Source organism: Centroberyx gerrardi, chromosome 2 (assembly GCF_048128805.1).
Source record: "Centroberyx gerrardi isolate f3 chromosome 2, fCenGer3.hap1.cur.20231027, whole genome shotgun sequence".
Taxonomy (NCBI): domain Eukaryota; kingdom Metazoa; phylum Chordata; class Actinopteri; order Beryciformes; family Berycidae; genus Centroberyx; species Centroberyx gerrardi.
Window position 1 is genome coordinate 8,868,756 of NC_135998.1, and position 21,400 is coordinate 8,890,155.

At 40.5% G+C, this 21,400-nt stretch overlaps 1 protein-coding gene across 1 annotated transcript in view; it reads right to left on the reverse strand.

Moving 5' to 3' along the window:
* Positions 1-6,400: 6,400 nt before the first annotated feature.
* The window catches only part of lrrtm4l1 (leucine rich repeat transmembrane neuronal 4 like 1), a 28,655-nt gene continuing 13,655 nt past the window's right edge, over positions 6,401-21,400 (reverse strand). Inside the window, exon 3 of the mRNA XM_078288895.1 lies at positions 6,401-6,466. Within this exon, the coding sequence (XP_078145021.1) occupies positions 6,401-6,466 (66 nt within the window). The remainder of the gene's footprint in view (positions 6,467-21,400) is intronic.

Genomic DNA, 21,400 nt, shown 5'->3' on the forward strand with positions numbered 1-21,400 from the left:
AAACGTATCATGGTCATGCCATGCAGCTAGAAGTCGGCCTAAATGCAACACTTTGAAATGCCCACATTGATGTGGGGCTTACAGCCCTTCACTCAACCAATTATATTACCAATTATTTCTGGACACTCAACATAACATGCGCAATTGCCCATATATTTAACTGTGGGACTTACAGGTCCACACTCCAAATTTGCCTTGGATCCAAATTTCTGTTTTCATCTATGCAAATATGAATTTAGATGTTATTGTCCCAGCAGAGAACTGTAACACAAAAAAACAACATGCTTACCTTGTCTAATTTTCCAAAAATAGTCCACACAGTGGACATATGGACAGCAAATTCAACTGTCTTTTAGCCATGATGATGTCTGAAGTTTACCATAACACACTCTGCAGAGCAAATCACTCATGTGATGTGATTACTATGCGCTTGCTGCTACTTTCTAATAGGGTAATCACCTGTCTTCATATGGACATGAGCCAATTCGGTTTTTGCAATGGAGGGGAAAGGAAGAGTCAACTACTGGGGTTATTACATGGCAGACAAACCCCCCCCCCCCCAAAAAAAAAAACGTTCATGCCACCACGTAAATAAGTACCGGAATGCAGGTAGTCCAAAACCGCGAGGTGCCGGATCCTGTTCCAGCAGGATCCGGCACAAATTAAGCACTGGGCTTACCTTTTCATTTCTCTCTGCAGTGCCTCCATAATTTTGCACCAAACACTTCCTCCTTCTTTTCCCACTATCGTCCTCTATCCTCAAGTTGTATAACACTGTACATTTCAAAATACTAAAATACTAGGAGCTGAGTTTGATTTTTCATTATAATGGAAGAATAAATTATTATCAACCCATTTAATCCACCCGTGGTATATCTGTGGTAATGTCATGAAGACGACAAATCTCGGGAGTTAAGGAGACAGCTTGTTAAGCAGACAGCTTGTTAAGGAGACAGCTTGTTAGTCAGCAATGTTTCCAGTTCATTCCACAATATCTGTATTTTATTACAATGGATACAAATCAGCAACCAAATTCTTGACTGGGCCAATTGGAAAACATTAGGGATAAATAACACAGGATGTCACAGACAACGGGATTTGTGTGTCTTTTTCACAACTCGGGACACAAACTACTTTTCAATATCTTCAGCTTAAGAGCCGCATTACATGCAATTTCCGTCTTACTCTGCCAGATTAAAGAAACGGCCTAGCTAAATTAGGCTTCTATTGGGATAATAGAAATTGAATAGGGAACATTGATGTTATTCTTCTTTTAAACAAGGCTACTTTAGGACAAAACTTTCTACAAATTGGGACAAAGATTTAAATGTAACTGACATAAAAGATACAGGGACAAATTACTTGAAATGCCTGCCTTAAATGTCATTCAGCACATGACTCCCTAATACACATACTTTGGAATTGTTGAATTGAATGAATTTAAGTTACAGCAGCTATCAAAGCTATACCACAGTTGCCGGGCTTCTGAAGAGGCTGAAGAGGCCATGTGAGACTGGATGAACGCTGAAGGGCAGGAGGTGTTTTCCATGCTGCAGCCTCAGAGTCGACCATGGAGCCACGGAAGGCAGATGAAACTGCAATAACAACACCTAACCTTCTATGGCAACGTTTGCTAATCCTTGGCGAGATGAGAGAGAGAGAGAGAGAGAGAGAGAGAGTATCCCCGGTGTCTCAAGGAGAACCCAGGAGCAGCTGGTTGAAGCAGACGATCCGGTGAATGCCACTCATGCTGCGGACTGCTAAAGCGATGATGTGATTGTTTTGAAATAACTGGCGCTTACGTAAAGAGTAGCCATTTGTTTGATGATGTAATTTGGTATTTTCAGTCTCTGGCTCTGATTTCTCTTGATCAGTCTCTGACTAATTGTTCAGACTGCTATGATTAAAGCGAAAGCCACGCAGTGAGTTGGAGTAATATAATGAGTATTCAACGAAAAGGTTAGAGTGAGGAGTCTGAATCTGTGAGGTTGTGAGTGATCGGGACTCACTCCTGAAGAGGCATTTGCATCCCTGTTTTAAAGCCGCGGTTGAATGAAACTTTCATTTGATCACGTGCGAGTCAAATCAGATCACGCACTTTGTTTAAAAAGATGAGTCAGCCATCACTATGTTATCCACAGTCATTAATGTGATATTTGTTTGAGGCGAGGACCGGAACGAGGAGGAACACAGGAGCGAAAAGAGTTGAAATGCAATGTGCACTTTTTCTTTTACATGTCAATCAGGAAAACCTCCCAAGGGTTGTGAAAAAATAGAGATTGGGCAATATGCATCAAGGATAATGATTTTTTTTGCAAATTATGTATGCTATTTCCTCTAGTTTTTGCACTCAAATGCTCTGTATTGAAAAATACTCAAAGCAAAAGCTGGTCCTCTGTATTTCAACATTATTACTGGTTATACATTATGTTTTTGTTGTTCTTTAGTAAGTCTGAATAATCTTTTATCACAAAGGGGAGGACAAAAAAACAAATACATGTCAGATTTCAGCTTACTTATGTGGCTTGGAAACTAGTGCATTTACAGTGGGTTTCAATGTAATGTGCCACAATATCCCTGACCACCTGCTCAGATGGTTTGGCCAATCTGATTGCTATTCATCCTCATCCTCCTGCATCTCACACACACACACACACACACACACACACACACACACACACACAGACGCACAGACACAGACACAGACACACACACACACACACACACACACACACACAAACACACCTACACACACACACACACACACACAAAGAGAGGTGAACTTAATGGCACATTATAATTTGAAGGAGATAATTGCTAGACCCAAGTTCTATTTAACATTATTAATTATTTACTTATTATTTATTATTTAAAATTGTACACACAGCTGGATTCAATTTTAGCACTTTGAGTGCATTCAAGGTTGCTGAAAACAAGGTTGCCAACAGCTTCAGCCATTTTTCATGGTGAAAACATGGAAATTCAACTTTCAAAGTTTTTCTGTTTACAATAACTTTCAACTCCCAATTGACCAAACATCATGAAGAGCCCACAAACCAATAGATCATACCGTGAGGGACAGAGCCGAGCCACTGCTGGGCAGGTAAACAACTCGCAAGGAAAAATGCTCGAGTGGATGAAGAAAAGGATCACTGTGAATCGATGCAGGAGTAGCCTCGCTTGGGGCTGTAATGATTAAAGATGGCTGACTTCCACACCTCTCTCAATCTTCAGCCTCTCTCTGACTGTGGTGATAATCAAGTTTCAGCAGGTTGGCATGTAGGTCATGGTACATCGAACATATATGCTGCTATTTCTGGTCTTGAATAGCAACTTCAAGAAGAATAAATACAATTTGAATGGCAGTTCACTCTTGGGGTGAGATAGAAACTCACAAGTAGAGTCATTTCCTCCATCACTAATCTCCGGCAGGCAATTTAAGAAGATGAAAAGTGCTTTGTTCTAATCTTCAACTCAAATTTTAACAAATCTCTGTAGTTACCCTAAAGTAGTATTACTGTTGTCCTGCTAGGCTTGTATGTGTGTATGTGTGTGTGTGTGTGTGTGTGTGTGTGTGTGTGTGTGTGTGTGTTTGTGTGTCTCACTTCAAACATTTTCAGCCAGTTAAACTGGCCCTATGTGATCCAATCTGAGATGACAGGCCTAGAGAATGTATCAGTGTGTTTGTATGTGTGACAGTTCAGTTGTTTACAAAATGTCACGATGGTGAGTTGATAAATCACACATCAGTTTATTTTGCTTATAGTTGAACATGTTCTTCCTGGGGCCTTTCAGTGGAAGCGTTATGGACTGCCAACTGTTTGGACTTTGGTCAACATGGAGCCCGAACCACATGAATAATGCATAGTGGCTGCTCACAGGCATACAGCGCTGTCTGTGTTGCCATTGCACATGCAGTGCCAGAGATAGAGGTTGAGTTAGGAAGATCATAGAGGACGACAGGGGAATAAGACAGATAGACAGAGAGGGCGAAGGGACAGAGTAATACATAACGATATCAAGTGGAGAGACTATGTATGAAAGAAAGACAAAAAGATATGCAAGAGAGACAGAGAGGATGCAGCTCAGAGACGGAGAGCGATGGGGAGAGATGTAACAGACTGGCTAAAAGTATGAGAAATGAAGGCAAGAGAGCAAAGCCAGTGAGAGAGGAAGAGAGATGTGTGAGGGTGAAATGTAGTAGTAGGAAGAGGGATAGGTAGAGAGGGGTGTGTGAAAACACCACAGGGAGCGTCGGGCAGATTGGCCATCTGGACCTCTGAGCTGACAGCTTGACGTGTTCCAAGTGCAGCGAACATGGAGAAAATTCACGAAGCTGGCCCCCTCTTGAAATATGCAACGCATTACACAAGAAGCGTAATTAGAGGGTTTGTGGAGCAGACCAGCGCCCACAGTGAGTGTCACCATGAACAGAATGGTCGGACAGAGATCAATGTTCTGCTCTCTAAATTAATGAGGCTAATGTTGATGTGACAGCCTCATCACTGAAGATCTGTGGGGAATAAGACAGACTTCAAAATGTCTGTATGGAGACAATGAACAGAATGTGTGCAACCTTATTACATTACCGTGGAGAAGGCGAGCACACACACACACACACACACACGGTGAGAAAATGTTTCAGACATTCAAATACAAACCTTGAACACAAAAAATGATTAATGAATGTTTTAATTTGACCAATTCATACTGCTCACCAATAAAGTCATTTTTTTTTTATTATTATAAAACAGACTGTTTAAAGTGAACAAAGAATACAGCTGATTACTAAATATCAATAAATTTAGGGGGAAAAGCAGAAATTTACAATAGAAAATTACTTTTTTCCAGTGTAGAAATCTAATAGGAGTGTTTGAAGATGAAACAATTCACAACTCAATGCCCCTCAAATATAATTAAGAATTGATTACAGATGAAAGACACGAGCACGCGCAGAAACACGCACGGCAACATTTGCAGTCTCTCTTCAGGGAAATAGTCTCGTCATTTGAGGAAGATGAAGGTTGATAGAGAATGAATTCAACGAAAGTCATAAGATGTAAGCAGTGCTCAAAGTTATCTTTCAGACAAAATCTTCCTCTTGAAGACTGTCACTGCAAGATCACTTGTTCACAAAGACGTACACATTACACACATGAAAGCTGATTCAGCAACGGAGCACTGCTGGACATAAGAGAAGTTGAGGCTTTTGGATTTTTCACTGATTTTAAGAAAGAATCCTGGATCCACTACAACCTCTTTAATTTTACAGAAATAGAGAAATGTGACAGAGAGTTCTCCCCAGACCCCAGATGTTTGGGAGAGGCAAAAGCCAAAAGATCCATCTGGCTATTTGGTATTTGGTGTTGAAAATGGTAGAAACACATATTCATAAAGTACAACATATTAACAACTGTATAATTTCAGAAAATTACATTTTAACCTTGAGAGGAACTCTTCCCTTTTGCTTCTGATTGGCCCCTCTTTCCTCCAAATGAAACTAGGTAGTAGAGGTTTGACAGCAACAAAAAAAAAAGGAAAAAAAAGAAACAATCTCTACCAAATTTCATTGGCAGGAGTATGGGTTTCTTTTTTCAGGCAGCATTTCTCAGACTTCAAACACTCCTCCAGCTATTGACTTGATTTCCCCCCGAGGGAGCTGGATGAAATCAGATACTACTGAACTGACAGGTACTGAAAACCAGTGACTCCTCTCATAATTCTTTGCTGCTCCAATGAGGGCATGTTTACACCATCCCGGTCTTTGATGAACTCTCCTTAAAAAATCTCAAAAGATGAAAAGACGACGCTTCGCAGGGCATTAAAAGATGTCAACTCGCTTTAAATTATACACAGCTTTGTTAGCAGAGCAGTCACAGCTACTTGTACGGTGCGTGTTCATTAATGATTCATTGCTCAGTTAACACTTTTTAAAGCCTCTTAAATTTGTACAGTCTTTTGTCTGCGGTTAAACAAAGCCATGTTCTCCTCGTGGAGACAAGTAGCCGATGTGATTCGTAAGCTCCCATAGTTAGATACAACCATCCATTAGCTCCCAAGAGTCTTCCTCCAAGGTTCTGCCGCTCACCGTAAAACTTCATTTCCACAACAAACGGTGTGTCAGTGTTTTCGTAATGATGAAGCAAGATGGAATGTAGCAAAGCTGACGACCAAAGACCACAGGCCAAATAACATTAGAAAATCTTAAGAAAAAAAACAAAAAACAGTAGTATCTCTTCCTCTTGATCTTGATCCAAGGTTGTCCTCGGATTACGGAGTACCATTTCACTGTATCCTTGGATGTAAAAGATGTTACGGGAGTAGGGTCGGGCTGGGTCTCTCTCTCTGTATCCCTGTTTTAGTGTGGTTTGCTGCACCATTCAAAGCAGTTCCTTTCTAGTTAGTGGATGGTAGGCACGTCTCCCAGCCAGGCACCTGGTAGCGGGCGTGGACACGTGTACTCATTCTGGAAGGGAAGAAAAGAGACAACAAAGTTAAAACCATTTGACAGCTGGTCCAAGCCAGTTACAGTGGTGGTAGTTACAATGTAAAGTTAATTACAGTGCCCAGTAATTTGATAACAGTACAATGGGATTGTGACAATGCCAGCAAAGCAAATTAGGGTAAGCAATTAAGCAGATGATGAAATCCCCTGTGCTTATATGGCTCAGAAGGTTGAGGTAGAGTGGCTTCTCTGTCTAACAGAGTTTTTAAAATGAAAACCCAACACACAGAACCCTTGCCAGTGTTCATTTTGAAAACGTCAATTAAAGTTGAGATGATTAAATCAAAACATGCCATTTTCTTCAACTGAACTTGCTTACATTAACATTTTATCTCAGACAAATAGAGAGGTCTTTAAATAGAGAGTTAATGGTAATGTCGTGCGTATTGTGTGCAATGATTGCTATCTCAATTACCCTCCAATGAGGCGCAGGTCTAGATCTCAGGTCTACATCTAAACAATAGCTGAAAAACTGACCTATTAGATTGCTTTGCTTAACTAATTACATGATCCAACAAGCATGCAGGGTCACATATGTTTCACTTTTCATTAAATTTATTTTAAAATGTGCTATGTGTCAGAATAAAAACGTGCCTCATGACGTTTTGTTTTGTTGTTAATACATTTAGTGTAGTTAATATGGTATTTCTTGGTTAACTTTGAAAGAATTAGCTTTCTTGAGCATAACAATCCCAGGGCCGTGTGTTGTGAATCAATGGCGCACGGTGCATGGCACAAAGCACAGTCAATGGTGCATGGCGTGGGCGCACAGGGTGTGGCGACTTAAGCTGCCTACACATGTGCACCGGCAAAATCACTTTGTGCCAGCTGAGCCATTGTTTTCCTATGGAGAGAGCGCTGATGCCCAACCTCGCGGTGGCACCACCTTGGGTGTTGCGCATATAGTTGGCATATAGTTTATGAAAGGATGTTTTTCAAATTGCCTGCTTTTCCATCTACCCGCCGTGCTTCTTGATGATGTAGCTTTGTGCTTTTTTGTCTTGGTTTTGCTTCAGCGCTTGGCTCTGCGCCTCATCTCACCGTGAGCAAAGAGCAAACTGGCAATCATGTGTAAAGGCCTTTATGTTTGCTAATGTTTTGGTAATTTCGTGTGCCACAGTCACTTCTTTTCCTTCCCTTGAAATGCAGCGCACTCTGTCCAAAATTTGTTGGTAAGCTTTTCAATGGGATCACTTGGTAAAACCACCAAAATAGCACAGAACAGACTGAGCTTTGCACCATCCACCGTTGACCTGGTCTGAGCAGGCAGCCAGGACAAGCACACATCCCGGTAATCCTTGACACTAAAATTGCACTGCGCTACTTGATCATCGCTGACACCCCACCCACAGCCCCTCCCCTCCCACGGAGTAGTCAAGTTCACAGTGAGTCACAGTCAGTCACTAAAATACCAAACGGACACAGCTGATTTTTACGTGCCATTACTGGCATCCAAAATGCTGCTCTACAAAAACACCTACCAGGAACTTCATTTTGTCACGGTTTCCAGACGGCTGCTCCTTGGTGGCTCAAACTTTCATTAAGCCTCCTTGGCCTTAGTATCATGGACACGTTACCATAAAAGTTCCAATAAAGTCTTCCGTTTTCACAAAACACAGCTTTTGGGAGCTGGGAGCTACAGCTAATGCTACCACAGTCTAATGTGGACTAAACTAGGGGTCCTCGATATGAAAAAGGTTGAGAATCACTGATCTAGATGACATGAAATGGCAGTCAGAAGTCTATCATAAATGCAAAACACCTCAGCTTCCAGTGGGGGTTACATCCCCTCCGGACCTCCCCCATTTGTGTCCCTACCAATGTCAAAATCAAACCTACGCCCTTGCCTTTAAATGCCAGAGGATTTCCTCCAGGTCCACTCAAGCTTGTTGCAAATTAGTGAGAGAGATTTTGACTTTTGCTTTCATTGAGAGCCACAAGCTTTGAATTAATCTGCAAACCAAGAGAGACAGAGGCACACTCAGCTCACATATCCAAGGTTGTCTCTATGCATTTTTCTTCTTAACCCCCCTTGTTTATGATTTAACCTTTAAAAGAGCCCATTTGGGTCTTGGCTTCAAGTAAATCCACAACACAGATGTGCGTATCACCTAGATGCTTTGAGTTTTACCAGTCTAAGGAATTTCTAAAGCTTTCAGAGTCTGCCAGAAATTATGTGGGCCTAACTTCTTGCTGCCAAAGCTGAGATGGTTGTCAGTGAAAAGCAGATCTGTGTTCTGTAACGTAGGGTGCTCCATCTAGTACGCCCAGAGCAGAACTTTGATTTAACTGTTATCAAACAGGTTGACAAGCCTTCACTCAATGCTCTATCTACCTCGCAGGTGGAGAGGAGTCAAGCGAAGACAGCTGCACAAATCATCATGCAACCCTGGACAGTTTCAACAGAACACAAACACAAAGAAAACAACCCAGGCTGCACTGCTGTAAATACACATGCACATACTTCCACGTAAACTCTCACACATGCACACAAACACAGACACAAAGACTGACACATACAAACACTTGCACAGGCACACACACACACACACACAATCACACACAAACATATAGACCTAGCTGGGGCCTGCCTCACGAAGCGAGTTTAGAGGGTTAGCGAGCTAACTTTGGGCTTAACCCTGACTTTTCGGTCTCACAACAGTGGCTCACTTTAAAGTGAGGTAGATCACCATGGTAACTGACTGTTGGCTGCATGCCTAACCTGCTTCGGAGCAGGTTATGTTCAGACTATCACATCTGAAAGAGATAATAAATGTTTGTAGCATTTCAGGGCTATTCGCTGTAAAAGAGGGCTTTATTCAAATAGCTAAAACAGGGCCTCTATGAAATAGGTAGCACACATTAGTAGACTATCGTTATCAAAAATGAATTAAATTTACTGTTGCATATTAAGTGCATTGGAATTCTTTCATATGATTTCCAGAGTAATTGGTAGATTGATTAGTGAAATAGATTGCACCCATATTCCCATCACCGCAGCCCGGGGCAAGATGAGGCCGACTTTGTAAATGGAAAATCCTTTCAGAAACTCAATGTGATGACACAATACTGTATCAATGAAAAGTATGTCCACTGTACCTTAATGACAGGACAGTGATGAGGCTTTATACATGCAGAAACACTGTTACTTTTCGCTGTTATAGTTTGTTGTCTAGTTGTGTGCATATTTTCTATTTAATTTTCCCTGCTGAATCATTTTACTTTCACTGCTGCAATGACCTAATTTCCCCATGGTGATCAATAGTTTAATCTTCTCTTATCTTAAACCGTCTGCCCTGGATCTGTCCATGTTGCATATGATTGACAGAGCGAGTTGAAAACCAGTTTCATGAAATCAGTTAGCGAGGATCGCAATTATTAGAATTTGTGAAGCCAGCTTTCGCAAATATGCCCTGACTATGCTGAACTTGCTTTGTGAGAGACAGGCTCCTGGTGGTTGAAAGGTTCTGGGGAAAACAGTGAAATTGAGTACATCAGCTAGCCCACTTGTTGCCATTATGTAATCAATATCACTAACACTTTCTGCCCAAAGTGGAAAATGCATGAACCATTACAACACCACTGGTAACCAACTGGTCTTGATTGGTCGCTGTAAATCTATGGAATTAAGCAAAGCTATAACAAATCCATGATTATGTAAGCAAAACATAGCAAGTTGGAGCAAGGGATGTAATTTTTTTTCTCCAATACCGATCTGAGCTATTAAATATTCAGCATCTGCTGATACGGAGTAGATATCCGATAGATCTGCGGATAGCTGATAGCTGATATCCGATAGATCTGATCTGATTTTGTAATTAATTGAAAATGTTTTACTTTTACACCACACTTTGTAAAGTAAAGCTCGAATGAATGCATGCGCAGTCAAACTCAGCGGCAGCATGGGGCAGAAGCCCATCTTCCATCACTGAGAGGGGCGGGTCATCCAGTGCAATAAACTCTTCTTCTGAGCTACTATCTGTGAAAAGTCATGGCATTCCTTGCCACATTGGTGTTAAAGTGCCTAAAATTAGTAGTATTGTAATTAGTTCTGCTGCTGCCACCCCTCAAAACATGTGCACTGCAAACATTATAATTAGCTTTTGCTCTCTTTTTCCCACGGTGCAGCCGAGGGCATCAGGAGCCAAATTCAGGTCAGTCAGTCAGTCAGACACCTGTCGCTTCGTGAGATGATGCGCTTCATCAGATGGCCTCTATGGGCGTCTTTGACTGCGAGATGCAGTGTTTCCCGTACAGAGGCACAAAGTCAAAAGTTGGTCAGTGTATAGAAATTGATCGATCTCTGATGCGCCTGATGTGCGCATCACGTTATGTCTGTCATGTGGAGAAGCACAGACAGCAGACCAGCAGCATTGAACTCAATCCAACAGAGTCTCCGGTTTAAAAACAAAAGTGTAACTTGACATTCCACAATCTGCTCCAAACTCGCCTGGGATTTGTAGACTGCCCTACAAACTTTAACGGTAGGTAACGTTATTATCTTGTGGTATTTAAGTTACGTTAGTGGAATTAGGTAATATAACCCTGCTGCAGTGTTTCAGTTGAGCACATGCCATGGGTCTGTACAGGATCTGTGCTTGTTAAGTAACGCCTGACTGCAGACATGACTGTCTGCACTCTCTCCGCCGCCGTAAGTGGTGGATGGTGCTTGTTTACAGCAAATACTTTTTTACATTACTTTGCATAAATGGATCAGAGTGGGAAAACTAAATAAAGAAATAAAGAAATGGATCAGGGGTTGATTGGACAACCTGTAGCTGATACTGGGATCGGATCCTGATACTGGATATCGGATCCGTGCATCCGTAGTATCAAGGCAAGGATACAGTATGATACAGTAAGAGAACAAGGCAGCAGTAAGCATGTCGTCCCCCACGAATGATGAAGGTACCCCTTTGGCCAATCATTATCAAGATGCATCATCTCTCCAAGTTTTGTCAACCTGTGATGTAGCAGTTTTAATTATAGTGACCCCATCAGGCCATGTGTAATTTTTTAAACACCAGATCCAAGTGACAAAATGCATAATCCCTCCAATTTTCGTCAAATTCACACCAGTGGTGTTTGAGATGTCACCTGAAACATCACGTTTAATAGACCGACTTTATTTCATCGCCTAGAGGACAAAAAGACAGAAGAGACGTAATTAAGGACGAAGTTCCCTAGCTATTAAATAAGAGCGCCTGTAGTTATTCCCCACAAAGAGTGACCGCTTCTAAGACAAAATCCTGGTCCTTTCAATAAACAGGTTTCACGTTCTCCTGGGAGAGTCCAGAGCTGCCCCATCTTTCATCCACCTCCTCAGTAGTCTTCATGTGCTTTTAATTAGGGTGCTAATTAGCGGAATGCAAACATGATGTAATTAGTTTGCTCTCTGTCAGGGGAGCTGGAAGAAACACATACATATGCCAGCCACTCTCGGAGGGATCACAAGCCTCTCTCTCCACTCTGGGCTCCAATTATCCCCATTGTATCTCCCCACCCATTTACCTGTACTCTCTTGTGAAGCTGCATGGTACTGTCTTTCCCCATCAAAGGCTAAGAAAAGAGAGGCACAGAATGGGAAACAGATTGAATATGTAATTTCTTTGTGAAAAGTAATGGTAAATTAATGATAGATGAGTGGAGCACTGCCCACACCTCAGCTTTGGAATGGGAGTGATTTGTGTAACAAGGTCTATGTAGGGGCACACACTGTTTAAGTATGTGTGTGTGTGTGTGTGCGTGTGTGTGTGTGTGTGTTCACACGCGCAAGAGAGAGAGTTAGATTCACATTGAACCGCTCGCTCTAAACTCCACTCAGGATAGAAAGGACAGCAGATGTAAGTGCCACAGCTGAGCATATTCCTACATAGAGTGTAACAATTATACAAGGAAACCATTACTAGGGAGCTCTTGCTCTCTGCAACTCACGCACACACATGCAAACACACACACATAAAGACATACACACATACTCAATTTTTCTGATTAATCAAGAACAAATGACATTCTTAGATATTACATTTTTAAATTGCAGTATTGATTCATTTTTGCTGTATGTTTTAGTAGCCAGTAAGGCAACATACAGTACAAAAGCCACTGTAAACAAAGATATCCATAATGTTCATGGAAGCTCGCTTGGAGTAATTGGGGTCGTCACTTTGATATAGCAAAACACTGTTCGCTGGAAGTAAAAGGAAAAACAGCAAGACTTCCTGCTAATTTTCTGTCAAAAGGCCATTCATAAAACGCCTCTATAGTTTGTTTTCAAATCGCCCTTGCTGTGAACAAGGTCAGAGCAGTTAGGCCCGATCATCAAAACAAACATAATAGATTTCTTATCTTTCTTGTTCTTCTTAATAGTTTTTTCCGCAGTTGTCTGGGAGGATATCTCATGCCTAGTATAAAATCAAAGGTAGATAAACTAACATATGCATACTAAACTGCACAAAATATATTTTTCTTCCCTTGAAATGCATCCCCATCTCCGCTAAGACATAAAGAATAAATGTCCAGATTAATATTAGTGCTGAGAGCATGAATGCATGAATATATAAATCTTGACAACAAGTGCAATATTTCGCCTTGAGTCATACATTATGGCTTGGGCCGAAAATGCAAAGTCTGCAATGACAGGGTTCAGAAATTTGCAGGATACTAATAAAGGCAAGCAGCCAGTAAGCTAAATGTACACACAAAATGCCTATCATTACAGTGTCCTTAGGCACAAAATGCACAAAATGCATGTAATCATCTGTATAGACAGCAAACACAGGCCGTAAACCAGTCAATAAAAAGGTGGCTAAACAATGAAATGAATGGAGTAAATCCCACACAAGAGGGACTTTATTAATACACTTTTGACAACATTTTGATTTGCAGGTAAAACAGGCAGCACCTCATCTTCTCCTCAATCTAAACTAAGAGGTGAGCAACCAACGTTATACCAGCCACCAAATAGTTATATCAGAAAAGCTTTTTTAAAGACTCTATTTTCATGTAATTCAAAATGGATCGATGTTACACACTAAGTTTACTGCTGTGAACTGCAATTATAAAGATTTATGTCAGCTTGTTGGGTTAACACTATGTAGCAAATTAAAAAAGCTGGGGTAAACTGAATTTAGCTGGGTTCACCCTCCACAACATCCCTGTCAATGGACACAAAGTAAGAAGCAAGAACAAGAAGCAAGCACTCACTGGCCTGCAAGTACCTATCACTTAAGCCTGAGTCTGGCTCTGAAAGAACATGATTTGAAGTTAAGCAGTGAGAGATTTTGTGTGTATGCATTAGCAAGCAAGAAATGCAATCCATGATCTAAAGGTAGAGCTCAAAGATCTCCCTGAGGAAATTTGATGCAATGAGTTGTGGCTGGGAGCAAACCAGGCATGTCCCTGATGAAATGTGCGTGTGTGTAGGTGTGTGTGTGTGTGTGTGTGTGTGGGGGGGGGGGGGGGGGGGGGGGGTGCGTGAGGGTGTATGAGAGAGAGAGAGAGTGAGAGATAGAGTCTGTGGGTGTGTACGCGTGCACGTGTGTTTATCAGTGTGTGTGAGTGTTATGATTTATGATTATTATGATTTATGCTGGTGATGGACGACCACATTAGGAGCAGAAGCTTTTTTCTAACTCTCTCTCTCTCTCTCTCTCCCTCTCTCTATCTCTCCCTCTCTCTCTCTCTCTCTCCCTCTCTCTATCTCTCCCTCTCTCTATCTCTCTCTCCCTCTCTCTCTCTCTCATAGTAGGTGCACACAAATTATATTTCAAATTTCTGAAACAATGAAACAAAGAATTCAGCAATACTTTCTTGGCATTGCTAGGATACATACATCATCTCCTAGAAATACTGGAATTTGTTAGAAATGTCCCGTGAAAGACCTAATGGGAAATAAGTTCCCATGGTAAGGACTTACAGTATGAAATAATAAACAGTAAAATAATACAAAAAAGCTCACCCTAAAACAGAGTTCACATATATTATTTCTGTGATCGTAGACAGTTCAATTAATCAACATTTATAAGCCTGAACAACTCATTCCCAAAGCCAGACAAGGGAACCATGACTCTAGTCTGTGATATCAGATACATCATACAGTGCAAAAATATTCAACTTAGCTAGTTATTTGATTTTGTATTCAGTCTCAAAATCAGATGTTCTTAAAAAAAGTGAAAAGAAGAAATGCCAATGGTATGAGAAAATTCCACTCGTTTCTAATGCATTTCAAATCCTTCAAGAACATATTTCTCTTCTTTCTCACAGTTAGTGTACTGTTGTCCACGGAGCAGCCTCACTAGACCAAACAACGCAGTCTCATGACATTTTGTGACATAAGCACAAACTCTGAAACACAGATTACGCAATTATGTGACAATAGTACAAACTGGACATGCCGTTTTCACCTGTTCATCACGTGAAACCGCTACAGTAGCAGTAACAGCTAAGTATAAGCAACTAAAACAACTTTGGTTAAGGTTAGGCAACTAAAACAATAAGGTCAGGGACAGAGTAGAAACTTTAGGTAAGACTTAAAAGTTGAACCAAGGTTGTTGGAGTTGAAGGTAAATGTATTCTCCCATCCACCACCAAACCTCCACACTCTTCCTTTCCACTGTGATATATGTCAGACTTCTACCTGTTTCTAGTTGTGTCTCTGTCATGTAATCCTTTCATGCTGGGAAAACATAATATTCTATTCTAATATTTTCATGCACAGAGAATGTATTTGATCCCATGAAATGAAAAATAATCTTTTTTTTTTTTTTTTTTAGCTTTTTGCCAATGTTGCTGGACTTAGTGTACAACAACTATTTACTAATATAGGCCAAAAGAAAATTACAACAAATGATGATTTCTAGAAATTTGATATCAAAATTAACAGACCGTCTCTTTCCGGTAAACAGCATATTTCTGTTGATGACCCATCCTGCACTCTGCGGGCGTATACAAAAATTTTAAAATTGCAACATGGGATGAAGGCGTGTTTTGGCTGCGCCTCACCTAAAAACTCTTTTGCGGAGAATATTCCTCCACAACCAAGTGTAGACTGCTGTCCATGTTTAATCTGAGGGGGTTTGACAGTGACACGCCCACGTCCTTCATTTAGAAATACCTCAATACATGGGAGAAAATCATGCTCTCCATGCCACTTGATGGGGGACATAGTGCTCCTTTCACATAATTTTAGGAGGCTCAGAGTAAATGGAGTGCATCCCCTCAAGTGCCTCTCTCAATGGTACTTTGACGGTATTTGCTGAGGGAAGAGAAAACACTCATTTGGTTTCTCACCCCAGATTTTTCAAGCTCATCTGGGGATTCAAAACTGACCTTGCAATCACATGCCTGCTATTCAAACCTTTCATTTTAACCACTGCCCCAGTGGCAGAAAAGTCATTTTTTTGTTCTATTCTAGTCAGCTAATATAAGTTTGGATAAGACAAGATCATTGACATCGAACAGAAATAAAGTTCACAGAATTTCCTCTCTTAAAGATATGATGGAGACAGACCAGGCAAGTCTAAATGTGCCTAAATATAACAGGGCTCCGGCCGAGTAGTCTTACAGTATTACTCCAACGGAAAACAAACAGTCTACTATTAGGCTATTTTGCCTCTAGGTTAATGAGCAAAAGGACAAGCATGTTAAATCCGGCTTAAACTGTTAAAGGAATAGTTCACCCAAAAACCAAAAATGAGAATTCAGTCATTATCTACTCACCCTCTTGCCAGTTGAACCACAGGTGAAGTTTGTTAGTCCATAAAACACACCCAAGTCTTTGGGGACCGATCTTTAGAGTTCCGAAAAGAGCAGAAAAAGAACAAACAATATCCATAAAATTACTCCGTACAGCTCTTGCAGCATAATCCAAGTCTCCTGAAGCCAACAATCGCACAGTGAGTGGAAAAGGCCGATATTTACACCATTATTTAGCGCAATTCTTCACTACAGCCAGTTGTCTTCAAAAACAGTTGCATGTGCGCAGTCGTGAATCTCGTCCACTTGCTTGTTTACACTCGGCTACGTCACACAAACTGAAAAAGCTTCACTCGGACCTAATGTTACCTTTTCAGTCTTTGGTCTGTTTCCTAGCTGTTGTAGCTTCTCTCCCCAGCGTCGATATCTAAAAAATTACCTGAGTGAGAGGTCTTCCCGCATGGTTCAACAGAGAAAAGCCTGTGAGATTCCGTAACAAGGCATCATTGCGAAATACAACTGTGATTTTTCACGACGCTCCAGCTAATCGCTAGATGTCAATAAATCCTTCTGTGTAGTCCGGCTGTGTAATTACCGCTTCTGAAGCCGACTGCTGTCTCTACAATGAATGGAGGTATGTGAAATAATAAGAATAGTGTTAGACTGAGCAGACGTTTGAAAGTCTGATAAGTATTTGGATAATGTTAAAAGTCACTTTCAGCAGAGTTTTTCAGTTTGTGTGACTAGGAGTGTAAACAAGGAAGTGGAGGAGATTCACGACACGAGGAGATTTGAAAAAAAAAGCTGGCTGTAGTGACGATTTGTGATAAATAATGGCGTAAATATCGGTCTTTTCCACCCACCATGCGATTGTTGGCTTCAGGAGACTTGGATTATGTTGCAAGAGCTGTATGGAGTCATTTTACGGATATTTTCTGTTCTTTTTCTGCTCTTTTCAGAACTCTAAAGATCGGTCCCCAAAGACTTCAGTTTTTGTGTTTGTGTCTGAATTTTCATTTTTGGGTGAACTATTCCTTTAAAATGGGTCAGGTTCAGTCACCACTGTACTGAAGCAGCGCCTGTTAAAAAAGTATTTTGCGTCTCTGGTCATCAATGGAAAGTGCTATGCATTTGATTCTTGTCTTAATATCCATTGCTAAAAATTATTCATGCAAAGCCCGCACACAACATTGCAAATCAGCTGGCTTTCCCATATCATCTGACTTGAACCTGAAGAACTGCCAAACAGCTGCAGTAGCCATCTTTTTAATTTCTCTTGCCTTCCGCTCTGAGTGTCTGTTGACACTCTGCCTGAAGTGGCAACAGTGCAATTAGCGCTCCAACTGCAACTACTATTGACACTGCCATGCACAACAGTTAATAAATAGCAAGCATAATGTGGTATTTTAATAGAAAATGGAACACAAATGATAACGTGGTACTGAATGAACTTTACTCATTTATTATAATTAGCTCACACTAGCTGCTGTTGTGGCTGTAAATAAATATGTCAGATTAAATACAGACATATGATTAGCTGCATTAACATTAACTTTAGTTCCTTTCATCCAGGGACCAATGAGGAGCTTTCTGACCATCCGAACCATCGACTGAATCTCATTACTTCCCTCTACAGCCTCTCTCCCCATTGAGAGATGCTTAAAAGTGGTTACAACAGGCAGATCTCAGGTCCCATTTCAGGTACAGTCATGAAAATGTGCCTGATGTGAAACAAGTGGAACTGGCATATATTGACAATTGCATAGCGTTGGCGGAGGTTTGCGCTCTACTGAGTGCCATCTAGTTTTGTGACTGTTCCAATGCTACTAGACAGCAGAGTTTGACTGTATACAAAAAATCCTGATGACAGATCTAACAGCACTACCGCCTGACCACATCAAATAACATGCTGGGAGTATAGCCACTTGGCTGAGTAGTTAGTTAGGCACTAATAATTACTATTTACTACTGAAGCAAATTCAAAATTCAGGCATATCTGGAGCAGTGACCTCCGCCAACAACCAGGTAAATTTTTGTGCAGCATTTGCTGCGACTACAGAATGGTAAGTGGCAAGGTTCACAGTCGGTACCTCAGAAAGAGTTACCCAGATGACTTGTTTTGACAGTAAATGAATAAACGCGAGGGAAATCATGTTAACAGCATTATGTAAAAGAGAAGAAATCCGGAATTGATAGCAATGCCATGCCAAATGTGCCAAAGGAATATTCTGTTCACTGATTTATTCATGGTCGACAAGAATACTCAATCACAGTGTATCAAAGTACATGTAAACAACTCGAGTGAGAACCTAACCGGAGTAACAGCCAGGGTACTGTTCATTTCTTTTCTAGCTGATGATCAGAACTTTGTAAAAGAAACAAAACAATTTCTCTACTTTTTTTTGTCTCTACTATGATAATGGCATAACATGTAAACTTTTCAAACTATCGAGGGTCACTCTAAGTAGAGCGGCAACTTTAGGAAGCCTTCCTCTGCTTTACAAAGAAGGAGTGGCCTCTCTGGGTGGCTGCAGCTGCTGCCTGATGCCGGCAACGAACATTATGCCTATAGGGCACCATTAAAAAATATGTGATCTCCACAAATGTCTCTGCTCCCTTCTGAAAACCATCCTTTAATAATTCAAACATTTGCAGAGAAAAAGAGCCTGAGCGTTATGAAATTAAAATTAATGTGACAAGAGAAAAAAATACTACAGTACAATTTCAGAAAAAAACAACTTAAAATACCAAAAATGGTCAGTTGTTTTTCAACAAGGACAAGGGCAAAATATAGCTATATACAGCCAATGTTGTATAGTTGATGCAATAGTAGATTATGAATCTGATAATAATGGCCATTTACAATTAATCTTTTAGTTCTGCAAAAATGAGGATACTAACAAAACAGCTTAGTACCAGAATGATCTCAGATTAAGCCCGTATCATTTTTGCAACAGCATCTTTTAACGGCTGGTAAATGGTCTGTAGGTTACCAATTCCAAAATATAAACAACTTAGGGGCTCATTCATAAAATCCTGCTGTAACAGAATAGTGGGGCGCAAAATCTGTGACCCAGTAATTTCACCTAATTCATAAATTTACAACAGCTGCGAATACTGTGACGGAGCCATATTACCGCTGTGTTATCCTCAGCTGTGGGCCGGGTGACAGCCAATCAAAACCAATGTGTTAATCAAGCTTTACGTATTTAACACCTTGTCCACCTGTGTGTCAGTGCAATGGATTGCATAGACGTGTCAGAACGGCAGAGAAAAGCTCTTCCTCCTCATGCTCTTCTACTGCTGTAATTGCAATGTTGGCCATGATAAACTGAATCATATCAAAAGGCAACTGGCTTTTATAACCACAATCAGAGCGGTAATTAATAATTGTAAAAACAGTGTGTCAGTCATATTTATTAAACATATTTACATGTTTCCAATGATAATTAATGCCCTGGGACACAACATAACGTTATGTATTATTTAAAAAATAATTTAAATGTATTTATACATTATTTCTATATCTGACTACAGCAGGTGTCATTTTTTGCATTAAGAATAAGCCCCTTTTTCTATTAAAATAGATTCTGATGAACATACTTTGTATATAATAGTGGTGGATTTGTGTAATCACAATTTTGGATTGTCCCTAAATTACTATCTCATGGATTATCGTCATCACGGATGCAAACAAAATCTGTTCCATGTACACTATATGAAAAGTGAGTTTCTGAATTCCAGTACATGCACAAGGATTATTAGATGTCCAAGAACACCTGTGCAAAACTTCAAAGAAAAATATTAAGTTTTTGCAATCCTGGGTCTTCTGAAATGCCTTGTATCAAAAATGACACATCAGGCTCTAAGGGATGTAAACCAAAAATTTTCCAATTTAAGGCCATATTTCATGTACACAAAGCACCTGTGACTTAAAAATTGATTAGAAATGTTCACTGTAGCAGAGAGTAGATGGGAATACATTGAGCAGGGAAGGGTGGGTGGCAGCCACAGTGTTTAGTTTAGGGTTACATTTAGTTGCTATGAGTTTCTATGGTGTAAATATAAAGTATTAAGTATGAGAAAACGGAAAAACAGGGACAGGAGAGCAGGAAATGCTATGAATTTTGGTGTAAAAATTAAGTGTGAAGTATAATATGCGAAAAACAGAACATGTCTTTTGTTTTACATTAAAGAGCCATAAAGCCATAGTATTTACATTGCCTAGTTTCCCTTAAAGCTCAATGTATCATTTTTTATACATTTTTGTAACTACTGATGAGAATGTTGGGTTTTTATTTTATTTTATTTTTTCGCAAATATGTTTTATAAGCCTGACATTGGCTTAATTTTCATGCAAGTACACAAGGGTCTGGGCTTTAGAGTCCTATGTCTGTCTTAATGTCTCATAAAATGTGCCAGTTTGAGCATCCTCGATAACAAAAACAAAAGGGAGAATATGTCCTGGAATGTCCTCTTGAATGAAAAATGTTGCTATCCACGTCCTTGGAGCAAAAACATTGAATTTGTTCAGAGGTAAAAACTAGGCTGATATTGCCAAAGTAACGCAAGCATTTAAACTCACAATATTTTTGAATACCCTGTCGTTCTTGAAGAGAAGTATGAAACACTTCAGGGCTTGTCATGTAGCCTCCCTTACTGTTTCAGGATTCATACAGTAAGTCTGACAGAGACAGCTCTATCTCAATCATTCAGAGTAAGGATGGACTGGTGAGTTGCCATATGGGGATAGTTCGGTTTTTGGGGGATTTAGCTATTTTTCTTGCCTGGGTCCAGACCTTTGAATCCGCCCACTCCACCGAGTTGACTGATTCTGGTCTGGCATCATGACATGAAACAGCGGTTTCTCGGTTGAAAAATGATCGGTCCAATGAGCGCCGGGGGGGACTAACGATTAGCCAATCAGCGCCACGGGCGGGACTAATGCCGTTGTCAAGCTGTTGTCAAGCGTTGTCAAGCTGTGCGCCGGAACCAAGCAGGAGTAATAACAACAATGGCGACCGCTATAGACAAGATAGACGCTGCTATCGAGGCTGTTCTAAATCGATTAAAAGTACCAATTACTTTGAAATCCGAAATACTTTGTTTTTACTTCGCTCCGTGTTGTCAAAGATGCTATATACTTTGTGAACCGTCTCGGGTGTTGTCATGGCTACGCATCAGTGTCGACTTAAAATGACG